The 23,801-nt window shown below is 44.9% G+C and overlaps 1 protein-coding gene across 1 annotated transcript; it reads right to left on the bottom strand.

Moving 5' to 3' along the window:
• Positions 1–666: 666 nt before the first annotated feature.
• LOC124261643 lies at positions 667–21,294 on the bottom strand. The gene is made up of 6 exons (XM_046695983.1): positions 21,211–21,294; positions 19,646–19,750; positions 17,862–17,922; positions 17,575–17,643; positions 2,220–2,353; positions 667–750 (listed from the first exon to the last, which is right to left on the bottom strand). Exons 1-6 carry the CDS (start codon positions 21,292–21,294, stop codon positions 667–669), a joined length of 537 nt encoding a protein of 178 aa, XP_046551939.1.
• Between the last annotated feature and the right edge of the window lie 2,507 nt (positions 21,295–23,801).

The raw sequence follows: 23,801 nt of genomic DNA on the forward strand, positions 1-23,801 counted from the left end.
TGTAATATATTTTGTCGAACACACTGTCAACGAGTCGTTAATTCCATAAAAATTATTTATGTTTTTAAATCCTCTCGAAAACGATCCGTTGCCATAGCATTTCCTCTTTCCATTGCATCCCAAAGCGTTATAGACTATGTGAATAGTTTGTTTACGTGAACGAAAACTGAAACACTTGTGTTGTGCGCGTAATCAGGTCAGTGCTAACGTTATTTGTCTAACGCTAATTTCATTGTACATTAATCCTATGTTCTAACAACTATTACGACGCCATTAGTGCTCTGTGTAATGTGACATAATTGGGAGTAAATGGCTTGACGAATTTACAAAGCAACTACTCAATAAGAAATTCGAGAAACGGCAATATTACAATAACTGCAGTACCGTTCTATTAGCATTATTTTTCGTCCAGACACGCTAGTTCTTCGTGCTTTGACAACAGTCTTCAGTCGGGGTAACTTCCAGCTTCCGTAATTCGTAATATAAGAACCACCAAGTAAAAAGTAGGTTTAATGTCGATTGAAGTTTAGTCTTTGCCGATAGGCAGTCCTATATACCAGTATCAGAGTGACAGCTACTGTTGGACCGTAACTACAGCAGCGCTCTCAGCGGGCAAGGGGGCACAACTCCAGGAATGTTCCCCATTGAGACGAAGACGCAACCCTATCAGTTGAAGCTGAAGTGGACGTAGACAACGACGCTTCCGCCACCTACTACAACTTTGTGCCGCCTCACATGTCGCTGGACACTCTGCAACAGTGTATAACTGAGAAGAAAATTAAGGCCACTTTTTCAACAGAATTTTAGGTTTGTTAAAGCTATATACACATCTATTGTCGATGTGACGTTAAATAATAACTCACTCACTCACTATATACACATCCTGAGTAGTATATACAATGGGGGTTTTGGAGCAGTTCCAACAAAAGCCTCTGCAAAGCCTTATTTCCAAAATAAGGCTTTGGTCGGACCCTTAGCTCTTGCTACCATTACCCCTACTATAAAAAAGTTAGGGACGCCAGCGGGATACGAACGCCCGATGTTACACCTTCTAGCCACGCCACTTAACCGACTGAGCTACTCGGGGCATTGTTGAAATATGTCGGTTTAACGGGTCTATCCTGGGGCACTATGCCACGTTGACCTCGATGAAACAGTTTAATGTGAATCGCCTATGATCTCTTTGGTGTTTGTAATAAAGGCTTGCTGGGCTTTTTTCACCCCTTGTTCTATGTACTTTTTTTTCTCATCCTCACTGATAGCAGACTTACGAGACTTGGATCGAATCTCTTGTTTCATTTTGTTATATTTTGTGAGTTCAGAGAGGATTGAACTAAACTCCTCCTCTGAGATCTTACTGTCAGTGAGTGCAGTGGAAATACGCTCACTTACTGTGTTTAGCTTTGCTTCAGCCAGAACCCTGATCTCGTCGTGTTTCAATGCCTTACGATGCAGTCTGCGGGATGCAAACACCCCTGCCACCCCAGCTGTTATTTCAATGCCTAGCACTACGGGGGTAGCCACGACGGTAGCTAACAACCCAACACCTGCCGCCCCTAGCCCCATGCTGGTTGCCATAAGGGCAGTATCAGCCACGTCTACGATATTGAAAGCTCTATGGTACTTTTTACATAGTGCTTTCCGCGTGTCGCGGTCTTGTTCTAGTTGGCGTTTTACATCACATAACTGCCTCAAACGGAACCCGTCTACGGTTTCCAGGGTCTTCGCTACTTCCTCTACGACTGGGTATAGCCCCATCCTATAATATATATTACAAAAAGATATTTTAATTGGGTTTCAGTTAATAGTCGGTCAACGTACCTGAGGCTTATAAAACTTAGATTCTCGTATGTGTAGATACGGGAAGGGTCAATAGGTAACTTCTGGTCTATATCAACACCATAGCCGTTTATTATGGGGGGTAGTAATCCCTGTTGGGAGTCCCCCAATCGTATAACGATACGGCAATATACAAAATCTGATGCGTAGGAGTCACCCCAACGTATTGTTACACCGGGTAAAAGTTGCAAGTTTGGGGGTGGGTCAACGCCGTCCGAATCATCAAACTTACCATTGTGAGCGACTTCTACGATGAGTGTGGATTCTGGGGCCATAGCCCTAACCCCTGCTATGGTATCATGGTGGGTGGCTTTTAACTGGGACTGCTTGGATGAAATTAACAGGGTGTCCCTAAGCAAATATTCGGAGTTAGAAACTACCATACTTTTAGTTGGAATGAAAGACGTGATCAAGGTACCGTTGTTCCTAGTTTCAGAGACATAGCCATATTTGTCTAGTGAGATAAAAGGTGTGGTGATGGTCACGTTGATCACCCATTTGGGCTCCTTAAAATCTGATAACGACACCCGCCTATACACGTTGTCTTTCAAGTGCAGGATGTATAAGGTGTCTTCCTCACCAGGCTGATCGAATCCCTCCGTGTCCCCTAGGTCATTAAGCGTAGTGTTGGGATGATGACTGGTCATTGCTATAATACTACTACGATATAGTTTCCAACTGGTTTTCTGATAATAGTTCAGGGGTGAACTTCACCTCCATGAAGTGTATGTTGTCAGGTAGGAAGATCTTGGTTAGTGATATCGTGTTTTCCACGATCACAGTGACACCCTGCAGACTGGTGTTGGAGCCGACACCCATCCGCACGTAAACTGTGCAAACGTGATACTGGTGTCGTTTCACCACACCCGAGTTTGACCCCCTTCACGATCTCGACCTCATTCCCCGATGGTTCCCCTAGGTAGACTTTGATGATCAGTGTTGAGTTCGCCGGTAGACTCTCCAGTATCCTGACCACGCCTTCAAATTCAGACACCAACTGCAATGTCACGTTTTGCATTCCCGGTTTACTCGATAGCATGTGGGTTGCCATACTGGCGACTGGGCTGATGGCTACGCTACGTCTCTGAGTGGGGACGTAAGCCACTAGCAGGGTTCCGTTGTTCACGACTTTGTTTAGGTGGTTGTCTTTGTTATCCGTGAACACGTAGGGGGAGCCGAGCCTAATATTGAGAAACCAGTCGTCTTTATCTGGTAACAACACCCACTTGTCATCTTCGGTGAAGACGATCGTATATGGCTTGTTTCGGGCGACGGTAGTGCTCTCAACATCGTCTAAGTCGAACAGTTTGCCACCGAACGATGGGTATATTATCCATTTATCATCCCCCGGTGGTGACTAGGGTGTACCGAGTGTTGACTGTCGCTCTTGTGGTATCTACTATATCACCTAGGGCTCCACCGGAGGGGACTTCAACACGTTTGTAAATGTTGTTTTTCAGTTGCAAGGCGTACAATTTACCATCTACTCCGGGAGCGTCGAATCCGCGTGTGTCCCCGAGGTCGGAGATCCCCACATTGATGCATTTTTTCACCCCGGGCCCTTGTGCGCTGGTCATTTTATGTGAAGCGTTAAGCTGAGGTATCCTATATTCACGGGATTATGATTTATATCTAACACCGATATTATCAGCTCAGGTATGTTGCCCTGAGTCAACCTCTTATACTGCCGTGGTGAAAACGACTCAGTTCTACCGTCGTTGTATTTCTCCGTTTTAACCGGCACTGCTCTCAGTATAGTGGAAGGGTGACCCCCCTTGAATGTTGTACGTTGTGCTCACCTGACCGAGATGAATGTACAGCTCTCGGTACGGTACTAGGTCGGGTAACTTCGTGACTGTGACGGTTGTTGTTGGTTTTATCTCGTCAGGCGACATACCTAGTGTCCTCGCCAATGGTCGACCGAGTCTCAAGGAGTTTCTTCCGTTGTTGATTAACACCACTGTACCGTTTGAGTCGTTCATCTTGAGTTCGGCTCCCAGGGGTTTGAAGACCTCGTCGCTTAGCGAGGACACGCTGTAGTAGCCGTCAGTTATCTGGCTGCGAGCTCCACTGACGAACAGCTTATTGTTGCTGGCGTTGATGTTAGTCCATTGCGGTAGGTAGGTGATATCGCAGAGTGCGACTTCGAGTTGACCCGACGTATTATCGATCGCGTCGCGGCCAGCTGAACGGCCTCGCCGCCAGTTATTCCTGGAAGTGTTATGTACATGTTAGAGTATATATGCTCATTATATAATAGTTTTAAAATGTATTCCCCTGGAGTGTTTTACCCTAAACTGGACGTAGATTTCTCACCCATGAAGATCGCTGGTCGCTGATGGGATGTATTTCAACGCCCAGCTTTTAGATGTGTTCAGCCTTTATAAATTTTCGGTGACTAACGCTAAGGTAGTTCAGGCTTGGTTCAACAACCCGATGCAGTTCTGGCAGAATCAACTCAACTTCGCCGTGTGGTGCGCTACAACGGGGTGTGGTGTGACATTAACCGACACTCGGCGTGGACCGCTGAGTCAGTCTGTGTTCACGTTCCACGTGTACTACCAGGTCAGGCGTATCCTTAAAGAAATCAGCCCGGTCCCACAGGACAACGCGCATGGAACGCAGTAAACAACAAGTACGATAGGCGGGCCTACGAACGTATTTGCAATGAATTCGAACTAAACACGAAGACGGATTGGCGTTTGCCGGGACCGAACCACGGGTTGGGTATCCCCATTGTTCACAACATGCACCTCGTGGATGCCAGCGAGAAGTTGAAAGAATGGGGATACAAGTCGTATCATCACCTCACAACGAACGAGTGGGATGACCGTTACATGGCTTTCGACAACAGTAAGGATTACCGAGTCTGGAGGTTCGAGCAGGGGGCAGCGGATGACTGGAAAAAGTTCATGCTGGACACGTCGAAAGGATTCACTCGTGTCGGGTAATCAGGCTAAACGACTCGATTCGAACGTACGTGTGGGCGCTGTTGCGCAGACGCAAACGCAGCGTTCCAACATCCTCGGTAAGGGGACTGCTTACGACGCTCAGAAACAGTTTGTTGTCAACGTTGAGGATGCTATCAATGCTCCAGTTGATCTACCGAGTGCCATCAAACGCTACCAAGACGTGTTGGAATACGCCAGGTCGAAAGTCGACTACGTGTTCAACGTGGGGTTGTACATGGCTCCGAGCGATATGCAACTGAGGGTAAAAAAAGTGGTGGGCTACAACAACGAAATAGTCATAGCCACGGCGGGCCAAAAGTTGGGCGTCAACCCCGATGTTAACATCCCCCACGTCCCACCACCCACGACCGGCGAAATGGGTATAGTCACCCCACCCCCGGAGCCTAGGGTTCAACATACACCCCCTGTGGGGTCACCCCCACACACACAGCAGCACATCGACCGTAAAACAGCCCTGGTGGTTGGTGGGGTAGCTTTGGGACTTATTTGGTTAAAAATTTCTTAGCCGCTACGTACACCAAACCCACCATGGCGACAATGGCTGCCCATAGGTTTTGAATGAGCCACGTGGCAGTTTTAGCCATAGCGCCCAGCAGCCACGAGACGATGCTACCCAGGATGCCGGCGGCCTTACCAGCCAGTTTAGCCAGGGCCTCCCCGAGTTTTTTTATCCAGGCTTTGAAGCCCCCACCACTTGGTTTACCAGCAGGCGTGGGGGTACCCCCGCCGCCGGCAGGCGTTAATGACACCACCAGGGTTGATATGATGAATCCCAATGCAGTCAGAATGCTGGCGATGGTGATGCCTTGCTCCTGGAACAGTATCCGAATCCTGTCAGCTAGCGTGGTGTCCTCATTTAGGACTCGATCGATGGTTTCCCGTACTCTACTGATCTGTGATCGGAGGGCTTCCCGGTTAGAGGAAGCGGATTCCAACCGAGTCCGTCTCTCGTCTTCCAAGTTTTTTATTCTCTCCTCGATAAGACGTTTCATATCACCATCCGCTTCAGTGAGTTTTATTTTCTCGCGAGCGATGTGCTCATCGATTTCGTTAAGTTTCCCCATGTTGTTCACGAGTTCTCCGCGTACATGTTTCAAGGTTTCGTCTAGGCCTCGCAGTTCCCTCAGGGGAAATTCGAGACCCGGCAAGGGTTTGTCATGGTACGTGGTCAATATTTTCTCGATACTGTCCGACGTTTCTTTAGCACGTTGGGGTATATCATTTCATCGCCTTTGGGTCTGGCTGCTTGCAGATCTTGGACGACCTTCGGGGGAAGCTTTGGCCGCGCGCCGCCGTAATCTATGAAGCCTAGTTCATCACGGATCAGCTGACCCCCACCAGGGCGACTGGTGAGTGTTGACAAAGCATACGGCTTCCCGTCTTTTTTTATGATATCGACCCCCGGGTGAGCCTTCAATCGCAGCGTGCCCTTCTTATCGACGGTAAACTTGGCATAGTCCCTTCCCAACGGCTTTATGTTGTCTCTATTTTCAACTGCGTCGTAATAATCGTCGACAGCAGGCTGTACAAGTTCAGTACTTAAGAGGGTAGTGAATGTGGTGTCATTCTCGAATGCCTGGGCACTATCATCCCACATATCCTCCATAGGGATGTACTCTGCCATTATTTAGTATTAAAACTTATATATTTCATTTATATAACAATGTACGGTAGAAAACTAGATCATTTGAGAAGATCGAGAGAGCCTCTAGGCATCAGAGCCGTGCGCCAGTCGGTGACCATCACCAACAATCCCAGCAAGATAGACCAGAACCAAACGCTGCTGGTTAGATTTCCAAACCTTGGCGAGAATGACCTCATTGTACCAGGCACGGTTCGACTGGCGTTCAACCTCACGTTGACCTCCACCAACGACAAACGTGAGCTAGTGCGGAACGTAGGTCGAGCCATCATCAAGAAAACCACCATCAAGATCAGCGGTAACGAGGTGCTGAGCATCGATGACAGCGACGTGTTTCACTGCTATGGGGACCTATGGAAAACTGAGGGAGAATGCGTCAATGACGTGTACCAAGGTATCAGCAAATCAACCCGGTTGCGCGTGGGGTATGGCTTCACGCAAGACCAGTTAGACAAGATCACGGACGGTGAAAAGGCCATCGCCTAAGCGTACGGGAACCGTGTACCAAGGTATCAGCAAATCAACCCGGTTGAGCGTGGGGTATGGCTTCACGCAAGACCAGTTAGACAAGATCACGGACGGTGAAAAGGCCATCGCCCAAGCGTACGGGAACCGGTTCTGTGTGCCGCTCGACTTCGAGTTGATCATGGGACACGCGCCGTTTTACCAGGCCGCGCTGGGTGATAGGCTTGAATACGAGCTAACGTTTAACGACTACAGCAAAGTAGTGCGTACGCCGAACGGTGATGAGGCCAGTTACGCCATAGACAACATCTCTCTGGAGTTCGACATGGTCACTAGCCCGGAGCTGGCCAGGCAGGTTCGAAGCCAGTACTCTGGGAAGATGGCCATTCTGTACGATCGCATACTGAGGCATAGATCAGTCGTGTGAGATAAGAGCAACACTGTGTGGAATATCAACCTGAACGTGCTGGCGTGATCGATGAAAGGTATCCTGGTCGTCCCAGTGGAGGATTACCAGCCGTTCTGGAGGGACAGTGAGAAGTTTTTCAACCCCGAGGTTGAAAAGGTGGAAGTGACCATCGAGGGCGTGCCCAACCAGCTGTTCAGTCATGGTATGAGGGCATACCAGCAGTGGGATGAGATAAATAACCTACCGGCCATCAAACAACACCCATACATAACCAAAGACCTGGACCTATCCTCCGTGAAGATCGGTGAGTACCTGACCACCAAGTACGCGCTGTGGTTGGACATGCGATCCACGGATGACGATAAACTGCACGGTAGCGGTCGCCGTATCGACAACGGCAGCGAGGGGATAACAATCCAGATTACCAAGAAGGCTCAACCCGCGGGCAAGTTGAAATTATATCTGTATGTGATTATGGACGCGCAACTTAATATAGACAATGGGAGATTCGTGCAAGCCATCTACTGATTTACCTGCCGGCGGCATTGATTTGCCCCGCGACCCACACTGCACCATAGTGTGTGGGCAGACTGGCTGTGGGAAGACCGTTTTCGTGTTGGATATGTTGGAGGGGTACTACAGGGATGTGTTTGATAACATCGTTATCATGTGCCCTACTCTGAGCATGAATAAAACGTACACGGAAAGACCTTGGGTGATGACGGACCCGGACGTACACAGAGTCGACCCGGGAACACGCCTGCAGGACTGGTTGAAAGCTCTTCACGAGAAATTTAAAGGGGAGTCTACGCTGTTCATACTGGATGACTGCAGCGCTAATCGCGAGATAACAAAAAAGAGAGATATGCTATCGTACCTGGCCTTCTCAGGTCGGCATGCAAATCACAGCGTCTGGGTGCTAACGCAGAAGTTCAACTCGGTGTTGAAAGACCTCAGGGAGCAGACGCGATGGGTGGCCTTATTTCACTGCAAGGACAGGGATTCGTTCGAAGAGTGTTTGAGAGAGAACGATGTGATGAGCAAACATGATAGGGAACGTGTGAAGAAACAGCTTGCTGAAACTAAACACGCTAAGCTCGTGCTCAAGACCGACCAACCCGTGGCCTACAGGGTGTTTTAGCTTAGCAATGCTTAGTAATGCTTAGCACTGCTTAGTAAATGCTTAGCAAAGCTTAGTAAATGCTTAGCAAAGCTAAGTAAAGCTTAGCAATGCTTAGTATAAATACTTAGCATTTAGTTATAGCTATGGTATTTGAAGTGTTCGTCATGTGCAACTTAACCTTAATTTCTCTGTGTTTCGCCTATATCGTATATTATATAGTTAAAACTAAAACTTACTTATCACATTATAAGATGGAGTGTGAGGAATTGCTAGAGCAACTGTTGGTGCCACACTCACCACAGGTGAGTGATGACAAGCGAGAGAAACTGGTGGCGTTGGCTGTTGGCGGCAAAGCCAAACATTACTTTGGAGACTACACTCCCGATAAAATTCACAAAATGTCAGCTGAAGAAATCGATAAACTGTACGCTAGATACGAGTCCCGTCTCGGAGCAGAGATGACAAAGACAATAGGATCGGCTATGACTCAGATATACACTGGTATTGCGTCATACTTCCTTCCCATCCCCCCCCGGAGCGCCGACTTTACCTGTAGGAAGACCTTGAGAAAGACCCTTTTATCGAACACGCCTTGAGCTCTATTAGCTGCGAGCTGTACCACAAATATGGTATGTTGTTAGCCCGGTTACGGCGGCGATTATTACGGCAAAGCATTGTCAATTTGAGAGGAAAAATAATAATAATAGTATAGATGGATGCTGCACAGGAGGAGACACCACACCTGGTTATATACACGACACAGGGATCCCAGTGAGGGAAACCCTCACCCACAATTAGAGGTCAACCCACATATCATGTTATAATTTAATATTTTTATATCATATACATAATGTCTGAGGGGAAAACGTTCGTCAACGACGCATACCACGCCACAGTGGTCGCCAGTCTAGCCGTAGGATACGCTCGGTTGACAAAAATGGTGCTTAAACAACCGACTATCAAGCTAGATTTCAACCTGCAGGATATGGGTATGCTCATAATGAACCTTGGTATGGCGATGGCTACAAAAGACATCCTAGTAAAACAAGGGATACTACCTGAATATATTATGAAGTAAATATAGGATGGCTACGATCGCCATGATGGTTGGTGGGGCGTTAGTAAATGCCCTAGCATTTTCCGGGAGTAATTTCCTCTTCTCGAAACAACGAGAGTCACACGCGGCTGAAATACAGGAAGAGCGCGTAAAAGACACGACCACTCCTCGCTATTGAGAAATTACAGGTCGCCCAACCGAGTACGCTAAAAAACGCCTCCAGAGGATCGATTACATTAATGAACAACTCAGGCGTGAAAACCATGCCGTTCAAACATTCCACGATGTCGACGAGGCAGCGAGAGAATACTACCTATTAACAGGTAAACGGTTGCAACCACTCAATAAACCCACACTCGCTCAGTACTACACACCATCCAAGGGGCAAATGGACCGTGAACTGGTATTCATAGCGCTGGGTATTGCAGCGACTGCGTTGGTTGCAGACAATTAGACTAAATACTCATATAAGTATGCTAAACATGAGACCTGCTCCATACCGATGCGAATACATACTTATGGGGAAGAAAGAAGCCTGTGATAGGAGATGCAGGACTCAGGGGTACTGTTGGTTCCACATGGGAAGCCCTAACTACGCGTGTTCTGTGTGTGGTATAGGGGTTAAAGGGCACTACTGCCTATGTAAAGCTCACAGGGCGAACGTAGTCAGACATCATCTCATCTACGAGAATAAAAAGGCCTACATAAAAGAACATAGGCGACTTCTCAACATAGACCCCCAATTAGAGATTATACACACCTACGTATAGCTATGTTTGTGGAAATTGACCCCAGGGAAAGTATACCCGACATCGAATCTCTGGTTAAAAACATACTCAAAGAGGAACTGAACGACTGGGGGCGCTTCAGATTTCAGGTCATATTGGAAGTGGCATGGATTAAGGAGGGTGTTATGTATACTCGCCCCTTCACATGTGAGGGGGATATCACGACTCAATACCAAATCAATTGTTTTACAAGTATACAGGAATACATGTACAACTTCAAGGAATACTATATCCAACAGTGTAAGTACTGGATTGAAACGGCCCATCTAGTGATTTTATGATTTTTTACCTTTATGGCGGCCCAATTAGAGATTGATCTTCTTAGGTGTGTACGCAACTATGACTACTGTTAGTGAGCTCAAACAAATCGCCGGACGCCGTGGTGTTATCGGGTATTCTCGAATGCGGAAGCCAGCCTTGTTGAGATTACTAGGTTTAGAAGCCCCTCCTACGGTAAAACAATTAAAAGCTCAAGCAAAACAGCTAGGGCTCAAGGGTTATTCAAACCTGGGGAGAGCCGGGTTAATCGCATTGTTAAACCACTGTAAAACAACTGAAAGCCGAGGCACGTAATTTGGGTTTAGGGGGATATTCCCGTATGAGGAAACCACAGCTTGTAAAACTATTACGGCAGAATAGAGCTATTGACCTACAGTTCATGTGCACTGAGCTCGCTGTAGGCAACTATTTGAGAGGCTGGCGCATGCATGTTGATAGTAACATAGACATCACAGATATCAAGCCTCTGATAGCTCATAAAATAAACCAGGAACTAAACAGTCTGGGAAGTATCAAATTTCAGATCACAATGAAAATGTCACTCGATAAGAACGTGGGGGGGGAACCCCCACTGGGGTCACTGAGTACGTTCAGCCTTACTTCGGAGGTAAACAAGAAGTCGTGACCCATATAGAGACCATAGACGCATCAATCGATACTAGTTTTCAGCAGATACGAGAATACCTAGAACGCTACACACACTTGGGGTCCGGGTGGGCTGTAGATAAAATCGATAATGTCTATCTAGACATAGCTAACTACGTGCCGTTCAGAGGCGGGTCATACCTAGACTTGCGTCAGGAATAGAGGAGACGATTGACTGAGGTTAGCTATCAGGTCAGCCTTGTTTCCAGCTGACACTAATTCGAACAGGCCTTCTAGTTATCCCCAAGACGATGGGCTCAACTGGGATGGTATAGATGAACCCATCCCCATATCCCAGATAACTAAAATAGAAAAACAGAATAATCTAGCTATAAATGTCTTTGGGCACGAAGGTAACACAACAATAGTACACAGGGTTAGTCCAGTGTTGGGGAAACCCCAACTGGGGAACCCCCCCCTCGCGTTATCAATATATTCATGATCCAGTGAGGTGACAAGTACCACTACGCGTGGATAAAACACTTTAGCAGGCTGTTGTATGACCAATCGGCACACAGAGAAAAGAGCCACTTCTGCGAACGGTGCCTACATGGCTTCACATGAGCTGATTTATTAGAATCCCACCGGGAGGATTGCCAAGGTGTGGGGCAGACAGCTATACGAGTCGACATGCCTAAGGAAGGTGATAATATCCTAAAATTCGGTAACCACAAGAACCAAATGTCTGTGCCTTATATCATATACGCCGACTTTGAAGCCTTGGTCAAACCAGTTGAGGCTGCCGCCGGCGGGGCTGTTGAGGGTACCCCAACCACACAGAAAACATAGGAGCATGAGGCCTGTGGGTTTGGATACGTGGTCGTCCGTTGTGATGGGGAAACGAAAGCTCCGGTAGTGTATAGGGGTCCCGACGCGGGAGGAAGAAAAAATTATTAGGAACGCACTGTATAGAGTCGCTCCCATGCGTATGACCCAAGCCAGCAGGCTAGCTCACGCCTGTAGCACTAACTGCCACGTTTGTGACTCACCACTTAACGGTGATTCGGTGAGAGATCACTGCCACGTAACCGGTAAGTATAGAGGCGCCACTCACAGCGCGTGTAACCTCAAGCTTAGAATCATCCCTAAGACAATAAACATTCCCGTTGTCTTTCACAACTTGAGAGGGTACGACTCTCACTTGATCATGCAGGCCATCGCGAAAATCGATGGTAATATAACGTGCATCCCCAACAACATGGAGAGATACATCTCCTTCAGCTTAAACGGCCTTAGGTTCATAGACTCATTTAAGTTTCTCCTGTCGTCACTCGACAGTCTGGTCAAGGCCAACGATGCCTTCCCTATTACCGATCGATACACAGACGCCGAGACTAGACCCCTGCTGATGAGAAAGGGTGTGTACCCCTATGAGTACATGGATGGCTGGGCCAAGTTCGCTGAGACCAGACTACCCCCCATCAGAGAATTTTACAGCAATCTGACCAACTCGGCAATATCCCAAGATGATTACTCACACGCTATTAATGTATGGAATAAACTAGGTTGTAAGAATCTGGGTGATTATCACGACCTGTACTTGAGGACAGATGTACTGCTGTTAGCCGACGTGTTTGAGACGCTTAGGCGGACATGTTTCAAGCAGTATAAACTCGACCAAGATGGTATTACACCAGTCCAGGTCTGTCGGGATGCCTTGTTGAAAAAGACCGGAGTTAAGTTGGAATTGGTCACCGACACGACATGCACTTATTCGTTGAGAAAGGCTTGCGGCGGATCTCCATGGCAACCAAGCCGACGCGAAAGCAAATAATCAATAATGCATTGAAGGGCTACGACCCTAGCAAGCCAACCAATCACATTCTCTACCTCGACGCCAACAACCTGTACGGCTGGGCCATGAGCCAGTATCTACCCACAGGGGGATTCGAATGGGCGTCACATGAGGTTGATGTTATGAGCATCGCACCAGATTCGAACAAAGGTTATATCCTCGAGGTTGACTTGGAATACCCCAAGGCATTACACACATCACACAACAGCTACCCCCTAGCCCCCGAACGTATGAGGGTTAACCCAGACTGGATGTCTGAGTACCAACATAACTTGTTAGGTGGGCGGGTGGTAGACGTTGAAAAACTCGTGCCCTAACTTAATGAATAAGACCAAGTACATCGTTCACTATCGCAACGTACAGCTGTACATGTCGTTAGGTATGAGGCTGACCAAAATACACAGGGTGCTCGTGGTTCAACCAGAGCCCATGGATGGAGCCTACATCAGAATGAACACAGACCTCCGAAAAGCTTGCCACCAGTGACTTTGAGAGAAATCTCTACAAGCTCATGAACAACTCGGTGTTTGGTAAGACTATGGAGAACCTTAGGAAACGCGTGACCGTGAAGCTGGTTCGGTCGAATGAGGAAGACAAGCTCAGGAGACTGATAGCAAGTCTGGCATTCAACCGTAGTAAAATATTCACCGATGACCTAGTTGCCCTACACATGAAGAAAAGCCACATAAAATTCAACCGGCCTGTTTACGTGGGGATGAGCATCCTCCATTTATCCAAACACCTGATGTACTACTTTTACTACAACGAGCTTAAGAAACAGTACGACGACAGGTGTGAAGTGCTGTACACTGATACGGATTCCCTGCTGATGGAGATTCGAACCGAGGACGTGTATGAGGACATGAAAAAACACCTCGATTTGTACGACACCAGCGACTACCCCAAGGACCATGCCATACACAGCACGGTAAATAAAAATGTCCTAGGTAAGATGAAGGACGAGTGTACTGGCACGCCCATAGCCGAGTACATAGGTTTGAGACCTAAGATGTACTCCATCCTGAAGGCCGACAATAGTGAGATCCGGAAGGCTAAGGGTGTTAAGAAGTATGTGGTGAAACAACACATCAAACACGCCAGATTCAAGGAAGCCCTGTTCAAGACCCGTACCTTTAGACATTAAATGAACACACTTAGAAGTGATGGCCATAGGATATACGGACTGACTATAAACAAGACGTCCCTGTCGCCGATGGACACTAAACGTTGGATAGCTATTGATGGGATAAACACGTACGCGTACGGGCATGAGAAAATTGAACCAAGAACATAGGTGTATGTAGGCGACATGTCACGGAACCAGAGAAAGTTTGAGGCTATTTACTATAGCCCGCGTGGGTACTGGAAAGGAGCTAGCCCTGTAGATAAGCTGGCTAAAATGGCGCGAGTACCCCCGGAGGAAGCCAAAGCGTGGCTTGAAAAACAAGCCCTGTGGCAGATCTATTTGCCGCCACCACGCTACGTGCCTAGAAGGAGGTTCGGTATTTACATACCTAAGAGCGTTCACCAGGCAGACCTACTGTTCCTACCCCACGACAAGAGGCACAAGTATGCCTTAACCGTAGTGGACGTAGCCTTGACCACGAAAGATTCTGCCCAGGTAGCCAGAGGATTCGAACGTATATACAAACGCAGTCCGCTGACGTGGCCAACAGAGCTGCAAGTTGACCCCGGGCGGGAGTTCATGGGTGCCGTGTCACACCTGTTAGACAAACACGATACAAAGGTCAGGCGTGGTACGGCTGGAGCCCATCGCAGCCAAGCCATAGTTGAGAGATTCAATAGGACTTTGGCTGAGCGCGCTTATTCGGGCATCAGTATGCGAGGGAGATGGCAACCCCGGGAAAACGATCAACTGAATGGGTCGTGAGGTTACCCAAGGTGGTGTCAGCAATCAACCATGAAGCCACCCGTCTCACCGGCAAAAAACCGGCAGACGCTATCAAAGTAAAATCAATAGTGGCAGAGCCGGCTGCTCCATTGCGTGGGAAAGAGAAACAGATACCAGATAGGGCCCTAGTGAGATATCTATACCAGCCTGGGGAACACGAGGGTCATAGCCGTAAGCGAGCCACTAACCCAATATGGTCAATCAAAACTTACAACATAGATAAAGTTGACATGAAATCAGACGAGCCTAACTTGTACTACTTGAGGGATGGGCCAGGCAGAGGGTTTGTAAGAGAAGAATTATTGATCGTACCGTACGGCACAGTGTTACCTCCAGTCAACACGGCATAGCGGCAAGTGGAGCGATGATGCAATGATGCAATCCCAGGATAGACCCGTTAAACCAACATACTTCAGCCAAGTCCCCGGTAGCTCAGTCGGTTAAGTGGCGCGGCTGTGAGGTATACATGTGAAGTTCGTATCCCGCTGGCGTCTCAAACTTTTTTATAGTAGGGGTAATGGTAGCAAGAGCTAAGGGTCCGACCAAAGCCTTATCTGTGAAATAAGGCTTTGCAGAGGCTTTTGTTGAAAGTGATCCAAAACCCCCATTGTATATACTACTCTGTCTAATAGCTGAAATTCAGACAAAAAGTCTTCTCGGGACAATTTCCACCTTTTCAAGATAACAACAGTAAATAGTTTTTCTTCATTTGGAATACTCTTTTCTTCTTACTGGAATTATACGTCCAACTGACATAAAACTTAAATGAACATTATATTGAATGTGGAATTTTAACCAAGTATTTCATCAGGTACATATTTTTACTGTAATTTTCTGTTTGAACACTGTTTATTGCAGATAGCTTTTGGGGTATTTTAGCTGGATGCATGAGTTTGGTGCTACTTTAGTGTAGTTTAAAGATGAAGTGCGAGTCTATTTACAGGAAAGCGTAATACCTCCCAGACACAACCAAGGAACAACCATTTTCAACGTTAATAATATGTCAAACTGCAACGTTGATTCCACGTCGGATATCTACGTCTAAACAACTTTCATATACAACCACGGAACAACCCATTTTCAACGTTAATAATGTGTCAAACTTCAACGTTGATTCCACGTCGGATATCTACGTCTAAAAAACTTTCATATACAACCCTTTTTCAACGTTGATAATAGGTCAAACTTCAACGTTGATTCCACGTCGGATATCTACGTCTAAAAAACTTTCATATACAACCTATTTTCAATCTAATTTCAACGTTGAGAACCAACCTATTCTCAACGTTGAAACAACGTTGATGTGCCAGCTGGGTTATGTTTATCTGTCTTACGGCTGTTTGTATTCCACGTTAGTCAAATCACGTGCGTGCCACATATACCTTCGTGGCATACTCGCGACTCGCCATCGATGTTTCGGTCAAACTAAATGACATAATCTCACGTTCACAATAACAACGTTATCGTAAGTTTTCTGTAAACGCGATTATTTGCGATAGCTGGAATAGTTATATACTACGGATGACAGTCAAAAATCAGGGGGTGGCTGTCTAGTAAATTTACTCAGGTAAGAAACGTTACTTTCTTCTACTTTGACATACCATTGCTATGTTAACTTTAATCTATTGTAAATACCTTAACTATAAGTTACCACCCATGGCAGTACCTTCAGGTTTATGTGGAACGAGGCATCCCTTAGTATGTGTCTCATATCTTCTGTATTACAGTTTAGGATTGTTTATTTAATACTGATTGACACTACACTGTTTCGTGACTAGTATAGAATGTATAGAGTGTGTCGGATATTTTAACTATTGTATTACGTTGTGAACACTATGCTGTCTTGTGACTGCTACGGAATGTAGATTGTATGAATGCTCACTGGGGTGATGTGTAGAGTATTGAACTATTGTTGTGTACATTGGAATATGTATCGTGATGAATGTAGTATGTGTCGTGTGTAATGAATCTACATGTATTTTGATATCTGATTGCATTGTGAACATGTTCTAATAACTAATTGTAAACCATACTGTAATTACCTGATTATACCAAAATCGTTCAGTGACTGCTGTGTAATAAACTCCTTGTTTATTTATTCAGGTGTTGTGTTGTGTGTGGGTTGGTATGGGCAGACCTCTTGCAAAGCGAGCTGATTCCCCAAAACTCGCGTTTTAATAGGGGTTGGTATGGGCACCACTTGGTATACCACATTCTTGCGACCTTTCTTTTATATATTATTAAATATATTATTGTGAAGTTTCTAGTTCGACTCCGTATAATACGTTCATATTATTTCATTGAAAACAATTGGGTCTGTGTCTATCGACTACCTCAGTGACACGAAATCAAAATTTAAGAGATTTATTGTATAGTACAACGAATATTACAAGCTTCTGAACGCCACGCGCCAAGTGACTATACTTCCCTTTCTAGTTTGTTTTGTCAAACGCCGCACTCGGTACTATTCCCACTAAATGACAGCAGTATGTTAGTAGCCGAGTTTTGGGCCACACAATCTAGTGACTGATACATTGAGCATCGAGCGATGCAAATGGGATGGAATGACATGAACTGCCCTTATGTTTTAGTATTCTGTTAACATTACTTTGAACATCAAAATAAGTAAATAGTACATAAATACTCACACTTCAGCATGAAAGACCTGTCTACAGCTCCTGGCTTCAGCAGATGAACACCACATTCTCTGGCTATACCTGAAACACCAGCCGTCACATCACCATTCAAGTGTGATGAGACATAGGGACTTTTGATGTTATATCATGAGTGAGGTGATACTTGATAAGTCTAAACCAAAACAATCATTCGATATAAAGATGCACTGAGATCATATTCGGGAACCAGTGGAGTAGAAAACGGGTATTCGAGTCTCATATTCAATCTTCTCATTAAAAGAAGGAAAACATGGATTTACCAAGCAAGAAATCTATTGTTTTGGCATCCCTCTTCTCGGTGGTTTCTTTCTCATCAATGCGCTGAAAGTACAACATACATGTATATATCATGAGATCAAAAATATCTTACCATTGTCTGTGTCACACGTGTATTATTTCCAACAAAGACATGTCTGTATGCATTAATTAATGCAGTTATGAATGATTACACAACCGCGACAAGAATATTGGTGGCACACAACAGGTCACGAATAAGACTTGTGAAATGAATGAAAGTGAAACATTCTGCTTACAATTTAGCAACTGCAATGGGATGAGTACATAAACTACCAGGTAAAAGAACGAACCTTTAATGTAATTGTATAAAAAACAACCGCTGGTATAGGTTTGAACCCAAGCTGAAAACATACGCCCAAACAAAACATGATCCTGATAAGACCGCAGCTGTCCAAACAAAAAGCAAAACATGGAAAACGTAATTGTGGGACATACACCTGCAATATTGTGGCATAAATACTGATGTTGGACAGAGCAAGCATGCAGTAACCTAAACAAACCACCACGAATGTGCCAAAACTTACGCAAGTGCAACTAAACAGGGCGATTGGTTTGGCAACAATGTCAGCTAGTAAGAGCCTTCAACTGCAGCCAGACCACCATCAACAAATTGGTAAAACTGCAATCAGCAAACAAGCCAGAACCACGACCACCTAGGATCGGGAAGACCAAGAGTCACGACACCTGCCAGCATCTGGCAGATCTACCTCCGAAACAGATTGTGATGGCGACGTCAACGTTGGGGACAGCACTAGGACACGCCATCAGACAGACGAACAGACCTTTGACGACTTGGAATGCCTGGTGTACAAGTCTACTGGTCCTTCCATGGAATGGCCTTGACCCGACTACACTGTCACCAACGTCGGTGGCAGTGACGTGACTGGGAGTGCTCTTCAAAGATGAAGGTCGGCTCAGTCTGTTCAGAAACGATGGCAGAGAATGAGTTTTTCGACGTGGAGGAGAGCGAATGTTCAAGAAGTTCATCCGTTCGATGGAGGGGGCGGCATTTGGCCAGAGATAAAAAATACTGGAAGAAATAGGAATGCCCAGCGATACTTGGAGGAAGTGTTTGATCTTTTGTGGCGCCCTTTTATTTGACAACAACCAAGGGGAGTTATTTTGCGGCAAGACAATGCAAGCCTCACACCGCCAAAATTGTTAGAGAATACCTGCAAAACGTTAACGTCAACGCATTGCCTTGGCCAGCGCGTTTTCCAGAGTTGAACCCCATTGATCATCTCTGGAATTATCTTGATCTTCATCTGAGACTCTTTGTACCACTCCCTGCGCCCCAGCAGGAACTTGAACGGACTCTCTTGGACTTAAGGAATAGGATTTCTGCTGACATCATCCGCCAATTGACGACGCCAATGAGGGGACACACACATCTCATTTTGTCACTGTTTATGCTGTTTTTGGTTTTTAATGAACTCTGAATACTGTTTTGTCCCTTTTACTCTTTCTAAATGAATTGCTGGAAATACAAGACCAGCATCACAGGTAATGATCAGTGACATAATTACCAAAAAATATTTCTGTTTGTAAACTAATTATCATAAATCTCACATAAGGCTTTGTTTCTATTTTGGGGTCAAGTGAAGCCTGTGATAGTTTTCTTTTGCCTGGTAGTTTATATATTTAATAACAATGCGTTAAATTAAGGGGAGTTACTGACATATCTAAAGGTATGAAACATGCAGATACAAGCGACAAAACTATTCTATAATTAGAATAATAGACTCACCTTGTTCAAGCTTTTGATTTCAGAATTAAGCATGTCTGTAAGCTTTGTCAGGCTTCCAATTTCCTTCTCATCTGAGTCGATTTTCGTCTTTAGTTCTTCCATGTCCTGGAACATAAGATAATGATAAAGTTGTTCATCGTCTAATGGAGGGTGTTATCGGTGCAATAAAGCAATCTGATACACTTGGTATCCAAATCTGAAAATTATGCAAACTACGCAAATTACGTCAATACACGAACTATTTTCACAAAACTCGATACACACCATGCAAATCCTAAAAGGTAAATCTTTCATTGATTACGTCGTGGCGTTTTTACAGTATTTTTCCAGTTTGGTGGGCGAGTTTGTAAATAAACATGGCTTCCACCATTATCAAAATGGGTGATTACGTAAGAATTGATGATCGAGGATATGGTGTCGTTACTGCAGTAATTTACTTTGGGAACCCTGAAAGTGAGTACTTCGTTCAAAAGGAACGGATTATGAGGCACAATTAAAAGGCGATCGTCTAAGAAAGGTGCCAACAAAGGATTTCACATTAAAGCAGACGACAAATCGACTCCGCCAGGTATCAGAAACTGATAGTGATGAGGTGATGCCCCGCAATAAAAATAGAAACACTGTCAAGAAAACCCTGTACAATATTAGACGTTTTGAAACATTTCTGGCAGCACAAAATTAAAATAGAAAAAATCAAGAATTTTCTCAAGAACGTTCTCAATTTCTGTCAACATTCCTGATTAGCGTAAATGAAAAGGATGGGATCTTATCTTCTTGTTCATATGATAGGTTCTTTTTCCCCGTTGTCTGTGTCACAGAGGTATTATTTTCAACAAAGGCATATCTGTATGCATTAAATAATGCTGCTATGAACGAGTACACAACCGGGACAAGAATATTGGTGGCACACAACAGGTCACGAATCAGACTTGTGAAATGAATGAAAGTGAAACCTTCTGTTTACAATTTAGCAACTGCAATGGGATGAGTACATAAACTACCAGGCAAAATAACGTACTTTTAATGTAATTGCATAAACAAACCCGATGGTATAGGCTTGAACCCAAGCTGAAAACATACGCCAAAACAAAACATGATCCCGAAAAGAACGTAACGTCTCCAGTGCGTTAAACTTTGTTTGTTGGTTATCTAAAGCCGCACTCAGCAATATTACAGCAGTCTGTGAATAATGATTCTTGACAAGATCCCCAGTAATCAATATCATGATCTTGGTGGGGATGTTTTGTTTGTTTGTTGTTTAACGCCGCACTCGGCAGTCTTACAGCTGTATGGAGGCGGCCTGTAAATAATCGAGTCTGGATCACACAATCCAGTGATGCACAACATGAGCATCGATTTACACAACTGTGATACGATGACAAGAGCCCACTAATTCAGTCAGCATGACCACTCGATTCCGTTAGTTGCCACTTACAACAAGCATTGATTGCTGAAGACCAATTTTATCCCTGGTCTTCGCTGCTCGAAGTGCTCTAACCCTGACTGCTCGATCCCATCAGTCGCCTCTTAGGCAAGAAGTGAGTATGAGTATGATGTACTCTCACCATTTTGTGTTTCAGTTCTACGTCTGCCATAAAGCCATCATCATTCTGAGTACTCCTGTCTGAAACAACACAAAAATTCGGCATGGCCCCAAAGATTTAGAAGGATAGACAGTGGAACTAAATTTTGTGCATATTACCAACGCCAGAGGTTTGATGACAAATCATAAATCTTCACCAAACCGACTGAACTTCCAATTACAAATTCTTGTAAAGAAAGGCTGTAGCATACAGTAATAGTAGACACAAAAACATACACAAATGTTAGACAGAACATAATTAACTGACCAGCAATGACCCTGAAAAGATTACCTTTCACCGATTCTCCGCCCTTATCCATCGTCAAAATGGCACCAAATCCTGATACATTCGCTTTCAGCTTTGACAAACTGTTGGTGTTGAAGACGGCTGTAGGTACTGCATATGTTTGAGGCGCGGCAGTGTCCAGGCAGGTCCGAGTCATCTCCCCAACATATCTCTCCAGGTCCAGGATGTCTGACTTTGAGGCAAAGCGGAAGACATTGTTGATGTAGTCTAAAACCCTTGTGCAGGTCTTCTTGTATTCTTCACAGGCGGTGAGAAGAGCAGGCTGGGTTGCCTTTGTCTCCCTCGTATGATTTTCCAGATCGACGAGAAGTTCCTTCTCTCTTTGATCAAGTTGTGATCTCAAAGATTGGAAAATGTGAAGAATATTTTCTTTCAAGGAATTGTGTGTTTCGTCAGTGGATTCGGTTCCTTGCCTGATGCTCTGCATGTATGCCTGGTGGCGAGTCTGTAACGTTGATAGTTTATTCTTATGATATTCCAGTTGTTTTGTTACTACATCAGCAGCCGCATCAACCTTCTCAACTTCGTGGTCAGCATGATCTTCAAATCTGCATCTCGCACAGATTAATTTCCTGCAGCTTTTATCAAACAGATAAAGAGGGTCGTATTTATGGATGCTGCAAAATTTTGGAACGGTCTAGACTGTGAGTTCCATGTCACCGAAGTTTTGGACTACATGGTTTCTAGTAACTTTGAAGTTGCTGTGCATGTTCTGGCAGTATTCACAGAGTAACTCTTCACAGTCCTGACACCAACACACAGCCTGGTTGCCGTCATCTTCATGTGTACAGAGGAGTTCTGTGGGGCGATGTTTGAGCGTCAGGTGGAATATTTCCTTCTGTCTCACTGCGTCCTTCTGGAGGCTTGTGTCTGTGAGGTTAACCTCCTTCTCACATGTGGAGCATGATATCACACCACCAACTGCAGATGTCACACACGTCTCACATACAGCGTGTAGACAGGGCAGTAGGTAGGGGGCGGGTCCCTTAAGGGTAAACTGCTGCTGACAAACAGAACACTTGGGGAGGTCGTCCATCCTGGAAGACAGAAACCACATATTAGCATTCAAAGAAATAGTTTTGATTAACGTTGTGATCCGTATGGGTGATTGTCAACTAATCATTTGCTACACATAACTGTACGATTCCACATACGTCTATCCAGTGCACCAAATTATTTACATTAGTTTATGTCCTACTGAGCCAAAAAGCATCTTAACATACATTCAGTCTTCTGTCTGCGTCTATCGCAGTACAGCAATGACTTCCATCTAACAGCATAAATATACTGTAATACACCATAAAACACCTCCTTTCATAGATATCATTTAATCATTTTATCAAGCAAGTATATTGCAAGGTGACGGTATCGTGAATGTTGTGATAGTAGGTCGAAGATCTGATTAATCACTTCAAAATGATGCAGTTAGCGTCATGATGATAATATTCCTAAACGAATACTAACGATGTAGAAATTTCCAAACGAAATAATGTATTTTAAATTCAGAAATCACAGAAGAGACAACTATTAAGTTATAACACCCGATGTCCATTGCACGTAACCAGTAACCACAACACAACCATTTCCATATCCATGTGTAGGTCTTGAGACACCATGCACTGAACTCAAGTAAAGCATCTCAAAATACCTTCAGTCTACACATGGAAAATGGGCCATCTTTTATCGATGTATGTTATCTGCACTAACCCGTTAGAAGCGCTGTCCCGAGCTGTCCAACCTTAAAATGATAACGCATGACGTATGCATGGTGCGTGTTACTATTACACTTAGAGACAGTTAACCAGCATAGCCTTCAATTAACGACTGATATATTCATGATTTAAAACGTGACTTTTATAGTCTAACATATTTTAAAACAAAATACACCTCTTACCGCGAATAGTTGCAAAACTACTCAATCACTCACTCACTAAACTCACACTCACTGCAAAACATGTTAAACTTATTTCGCTGTAATAAATTCGTTAGAAACTGGGCTCTTTACTTGTCGCAAGTTGCTAACAAGACCGGTAGGGGGACGCTGGGCCTACGCTTACATAATTTCTAAACGGGAGTTATCGCCCCTGGGTACTAAAATACTGCCCATAACAACCCAACAAGCAAACATATCACCTAAACAAAAATCGCCTTTTCATTAGTGTGTGTCATCTTAACACAATCCATATTGGTATATATGTCTTTCCACACAGCATCTAAGGTAATCCTTCACCAACGAGTTTAATATGTGCACATAGTATCAGCAGTCA

This window comes from Haliotis rubra, unplaced genomic scaffold (assembly GCF_003918875.1).
Source record: "Haliotis rubra isolate DU_JTF1 unplaced genomic scaffold, ASM391887v1 Scf801, whole genome shotgun sequence".
In the NCBI taxonomy this organism is placed as follows: domain Eukaryota; kingdom Metazoa; phylum Mollusca; class Gastropoda; order Lepetellida; family Haliotidae; genus Haliotis; species Haliotis rubra.

Excerpts from the sequence above, each read along its gene's own strand:
- LOC124261643 (XM_046695983.1), bottom strand. The coding sequence starts at position 21,294 with ATGCCGAATTTTTGTGTTGTTTCAGACAGGAGTACTCAGAATGATGAT. Across the intron at positions 19,751-21,210 it reads TAGAACTGAAACACAAAATG|GACATGGAAGAACTAAAGAC; the intron begins GTGAGAGTACAT and ends CTTATGTTCCAG. Across the intron at positions 17,644-17,861 it reads AACAATAGATTTCTTGCTTG|GTATAGCCAGAGAATGTGGT; the intron begins GTAAATCCATGT and ends CTGGTGTTTCAG.